General features: G+C 39.6%; 1 protein-coding gene across 1 annotated transcript in view; it reads right to left on the reverse strand.

The window, feature by feature from the left end:
- The window catches only part of LOC109302303 (cilia- and flagella-associated protein 47-like), a 354,798-nt gene that overhangs the window by 266,795 nt on the left and 81,965 nt on the right, over positions 1 to 6,038 (reverse strand). The window contains exons 16-18 of the mRNA XM_019523865.1: positions 4,391 to 4,521; positions 3,347 to 3,469; positions 2,435 to 2,566 (exon numbers count right to left, since the gene is read on the reverse strand). Of these exons, the coding sequence (XP_019379410.1) occupies positions 2,435 to 2,566; positions 3,347 to 3,469; positions 4,391 to 4,521 (386 nt within the window). The remainder of the gene's footprint in view (positions 1 to 2,434; positions 2,567 to 3,346; positions 3,470 to 4,390; positions 4,522 to 6,038) is intronic.

Consider the following 6,038-nt stretch of genomic DNA (forward strand, 5'->3'; position numbering starts at 1 on the left):
GGGGCCTGCTCAAAGAGGGAGCAAGGCAGAATAAGTTGTCAATGCATGAAAGAGACCCTGTGTGAGAGGCGGGTAGTATGAATGCGTGTGAAACTGAGGCCTGAAGAGGCCTAAGCTGGTCTGGCTGTAAGCCAGGAGCAATGTGTCATCTAGATGCCACCTGTGAGGCTTGGGCTGCGGTGTAGGGAAGGAACGGAGCCGCAGATAGTGCCCCCTGGCATTGGGGCAAGAATAGGCAGCCTCCTGCCTTAATTAACAAACTTAATTAATTACCACCAAGGCATGGTGGGCGAGACAGGCAGGTGGCAAGCCCAAAGGCAAGTGGGTCAACTAGCACTGTGGCTAGTCGGGGAGTCCTGCTTTGCCACATACAGGTTAGCAAACAATAGATCTGTTGGGCCCCATCTACATGGTACAGGTATCATGCAGTTAACTGGTTCATTGAGCAATTACCTTAAGACCAGCTACATGTGCAAAGTAGCTATCATGCCATAAAAAGATCCAACCAACTATAAAGTTAGACCTCAAAAATGTGTACTAATTTCATAGGTGGATGTTATTAGCTTTAATTTGCACCTACAACAGGATCTCCCCTGGGGCTGGGAGCCCTGTCAGCTGATGGATGCTGAGTCCTGCAGCTCTAAACACTGAGTCCTGGCACCTGGGAGGCACAGCTGCCCCAGGGATGCGTGAAACTCCCAGGCCTGGGGAATCATGGCAGCTGCAATCTCCCAGGCTTAGGGGTATGTGAAACCTCTGAGCCTGGTAGATCACTGCTTCCACAATCCATCAAACCCAGAGGCGCATGACGCACCCCTGGAGCTTGAAACTCCTTAACTGAGGGGCTTCCCAGCCAAGGGAGATTGCTTCTTGCCAGCGCAGAGGAGCCAGTTTGTGGCATATCAGGGTGCACAGTTGTGTGTATCATGCATTAGAGGCCATCAAGTCTTTACTTGCACATGTTGAGGGGGCCCTGGAACACTAAATAGCAATAAGCAATAATTGAAGAAGGGAAGTAGGTGGAAGGTAATATTAAGATTTTTGCTGTTAGGTGAGGACTTATAGAAAGCAGTAACAATGGAATGGAACTCACTGATTTCTGGTTTCTATGGCAAAAAGGAATTGGATGGGTGGAGAAAAATTATCCAGTGGAAGCAGGAACTCAGAGGAGACTCCAGCACTTAACTGGAGGCAAGGCACCAGAGAAAGCTATGGAAGAATGAAGTTACAGCACCTAGGCCCAGAGCAATCATGTGCTTTGCCAGGATATGTAACAGAGTAGTGGCTGCCAAGTCATATACCCTAGTGTAGCAAACAGCAGCAGGTAGAGAACATAGTACTGGGATCTGAATGGGTAACCAGGCCCAGTCACATGATAGCATGTATTTTAAACCTCTGAAATCTGTATTTTTCCTATTGATATGAGCAAAGATGAATCCAGCAAAATGAACACATTCATGTACAAATCAAAGGCAGCTCAGGTAACCCCTAAATTCAAATCCACTTCTATAATGAGCTGACTAAGAAATGACAAGTGATCTCAAAATGCATCTATACTCAATGAGTCACTATACAACACAAAACTAAAAGTAAGACTTGATGACAGGGCTCCATTCTCTCACCACAGGATTAAGTAACTTTAAGTGTAACTTGCTTATATCATATGCTAGGAGAATGATGTGCAAAACACCATCAGCCCATGCATTCAATTCAACAGATTATTTTCTATACTCTAGAAAATTGTGCAAATACATTTACTGACTGATCATTTCCATTCTCAAACATTCCCTGTATCGGTATCTAACTAGTTTCTTTACCAACCTGCTTGAAACATTTTTAATGAACGCAAACTATTACTTTTGGAAATATGCATTGCCTCTGAGTGCGAATTTATCATTAATTTATTGGCTGGAATGGTTTAGTTAGGGACAATCCTGCCTTGTGAAGTGAGCTGGACTAGTTGACCTCACAAGGTCCCTTCCAACCCTACTTTTCTGTGGTCTTATTAATATTTATATTCACATACCTCCTAAAGAAACATCAGATTTGAAATTTAAGACTGTTCTCTAAATGCAATTATTTGAAATCCTTTCAAAATCCCTATTTACATGGTAGAGTTTTGTTGGCAATAAAATATTTAACTATAATACATTAATTACAAAAAGAAAACTTCACAGTCAGATGTATTCATAATAAAAACTTGTCACCTCAAATATTGTATTTTAACAGAAAAGCAGTAAAGAGATGTTTTTATACTTTTAGAAATGATACACTAACAGCTACTTTTAGGAAAGTTATACTGGATGGGACAGGACTGGATTGGTAAAGAGCATGATTAGTACATAAGACTCGTGCATGAGCATGCGCGCACACACACACATACACACACACACTCTTTCAAATTCAAATACAAAGTTATTCAGATGTGTTGTACCTCTACTCTGGTATCAAACTTCATTACTGCATTGGGGGTGAAGTAGATCTTGAGATCAGAACAGCCTCCCACAGGTATTATGCCCTGAGATGGCACGATAGTCATTCCAGGTACAGGGTTTGAATCAAGAACCTTCAAATCCAAATAATATGCAATGTTGATACTGCTGTAAAGGTATGCTATAAACAGAATTTACGATAGTGAAACTAAATTCTTTGGAATGGAGACTATGTAATCTTCATAAAATTATGAATCTGAAAACTGTAGGTCAAAATTTCAGCTATTTGAAATGTAATTCATTTCCAGGGACCTAAATAAATGACCAGATTATACTGTTTCTGTAACCCAGGTTTGTAACTTTTGGGTTTGATTTCCCCTCCCCCCACAAAAGCAGCGTTTCATAGCATTAGAAAGTAACAGCTCAACAAAACTCCAGAATATCCAATACAGTGTTTATTCCAATAATCAGAAGTGCCAATTTCTATATCATTATAGTACAAATATGGACTATAGGAACAGCTTCTTATTAAGAAAAGTTTTTTCTGCTTGCAAAATTCTTTGTTTAACTTCCCGGAGGCTATGTAAGCCTAAAAAGTTTCCTTTCTTATTTTGTACAGCATATTTTTGAACACTTAGCATGGTCTGGATGGCTGGATGTAAAGAAGACAGCATTATTAACAAAAGCAAACAACGAAGTTACAAGTTAAAACATCCATGTGAAGAAATAGCAGGAACTCCAATGAGAACATACAAATTACACAAGGGAGGAGTCTGATAAGGATAATTACACTGTGCAGAAAAAAAGAATTATTACCTAAAGAAAAAAAATTAACTGGGGACACTTCTAATAACTAAACATGAAAAAAATACAGAAAAAAGAAAACAGGTACAGCAGCTCTATTTCAAGTTCACCTGGAAGTATGCATGATTATATCCTGTGTTCTGAATAATGGCTGTCTTGCAAGTAGTTAAACCTAAAGGAGCGTGATGAAAAGATATCCTTTGTTCCATGAACTGAACACTAGTGGGACCTAGCTAATGAAAAGAAGAAAGCAAATATTTTAACACAACTCAATATAAATAAATAAGCCAATACATTTTAAATTCACAATGAGCTAGACATTGTCATAAATATGCATAAATTAAACAGATTAAGTGCACAAAAGCAAACTGTAAAGGAAAGGCAAGATATACCTATTTCATGAAAAATCATTTAGCTTCAAAGTAACCCCCCATAAAATCACAAAATAGAAATATATTGAAAATTAACATCTTTTCTGCATGATCCACTTAAAGTTCAGTGAGACCATTAGATTCAAAAATGAATTATTTGCAAACCATAGTGTAATTAGGAATTTTTCCAATGCAGTATCCCGATGAACTTTGTGAAGACATATATACATACCCATTCACCTACTAAACCATTTATTGTGGTTTGCTGAAAACAGCGTAGACCATGTACTTCTTTTCCTCACTTTTTGACCCAGCAAGATGTCATAATCCATTCCAAGCCTAGTATAGAATACCCTCCAGAAGGAGATAAATCTCTTCTATTTCAATCCTATCCTCTCCTACATCACTGTCTGGAAAGTCTGAACAGGCATGTGACTGGACTGTACATCCACACAGAACAAGTTCACAAGTGAGATGACAATTAGTTTTCCGTTAACTAATATACCACAGCACACATTATATAGTCTATCTAACAATACCAACCCAAGCACCCCACCAATAAAAAGAGGAACGTACTCAAAACTGATCAAGGAGCAGGGATATGGAGAGCAGGGTAGTGGAAGAATACATCTTATTGGACACTTTTCCTGAAGCCATATGTTGTTTAAGATACAGAATAGTGATGTTAAAATACATATATATCAATAAATAGTAAAATAAACATGACAAAGAAAATATTTCTATAGAAAAAGGCAACATATTAAAACATTGGATGAATACTACCTTTGCAAGGCATTTCAGCTTAAGTGTGTTTCCCTGATGCACATGTAAGTTGAATTCTCCTGTTTCTGGAGAACAGAAGCCTGGATGCCAAACCACTTCACACTCCAGATCTTTGTATGCTTCTACAATGCCTGCAAATATGCATAAATAATTACCCACTTAATCACTGAAATATAAAGAAGCCTAGTGAAGGTGATGGATTCATATTATTAGAGATTAACACTCTGATCTTCAAAGTTGCTAAGCAATATAATTAAATAGTTAAGATTAAATCTTATTTCTGAGTTTGCATAACAGCCACACAATCTGATTTGTCAATGAACTGCAACAAAATGTATTCACAAATTTGTTTTACATATGAATTAGTAAACTCATGTTACCTAAAGAGGATGTTTGAAAAAAAAATAAAAAGGATAGAAAAATCCATCACAACATATTTTAAATTAGAAATTACAGTTCTAAATAAGAAAAATGCCCATATTCACAGTGCTAACTCAGACTTAAACCTATCACAAAAATAAAGTACTGGTGTACATGGATTTTTGGATAATGCTTCTAACTAGTAACTAATAATGTAACTATATTCAGACAGTCTCAATCCCAGCCTTATCTTTCTGAAAGATAGATGGCACTCTGATTTCACTGAGGTTTAAGTTGTTCTGGTTTGACATTAATTTAATACTGGATAAGAGTGGACCTATGGAATGCTACCACACGTCAGCTGCAGCATGGTAAATTCCCACCCTTTATGAATCTACTGTAATTCATTTGTCCACAACCTAGGTTCTTAGGCACCTCCAGGTTTATATAATGAAAGCAGCCTGAGCAAATAATTCTGTTTGTGACACCTTTGGGCAGAAACAGATATTGCCTGACATCCCATTTGTGCTGCCATAAACATTTTTAGACCAGCACAAATGGTGAGAAAATAAACACCCATACCCTTTGCTGTGGCACATCAGAAGTAAATCAGTGGCACAAAAGGTAGTAAAATAACTTCTGGTGCTTTACTGTTCTTTGGAAGGAGAGTGAAGGTGGCCTAAACTGAGTTGTCTACACTACCTATCCACCTGAAGCAGGTGCTCCAGGAGCTTGAGGTCCCCTCCACCCCCAGAGCACCTGCCCAGCTTTCCCCACTTACAAAGAGGCACTCCAGGGAATCTCAGGATGCTTCTCTAAGTGTAAAAGTTGGGGCAAGTCTCCATAAGCAGATAAAGCCCACATGAGTCCCAACATGGAGGCATGGGAACCAAGGAATCCTCTGTGTCCCTGCCTCGCACTGGGACCCACTGACCCAGATCCAGAGTCTCTGGGGACTGCCTGGGTAAGTGGGAATTCCTGGCTTTCCCCATTTATGCAAATAGGTCCCTAGGGACCTCAGTGGTGGGTCTGGATAAGCAGGAAACATCTGGATATTCTTGCTTAACATGACCCGCCCAGGGATCTTCAGGGACAGGTCTAGGTCTAGGGGAAAGCCCAACTTTACCGGCTTACCTAGAGGTGCCCACAAAGATCCTAAGGGTGGGTTTGCATAAGCGGGGAAACACAGACTTTCCCCACTTACCCAGACCCACCCCCATTATTTCCAGGGATATGTCTGGGTAACAGAGCTAACAGAGACGTGGTGGGACTCGTCCCATGACTGGGC

Source organism: Gavialis gangeticus, unplaced genomic scaffold (genome assembly GCF_001723915.1).
Source record: "Gavialis gangeticus isolate Ggan-Ray unplaced genomic scaffold, GavGan_comp1, whole genome shotgun sequence".
NCBI lineage: Eukaryota > Metazoa > Chordata > Crocodylia > Gavialidae > Gavialis > Gavialis gangeticus.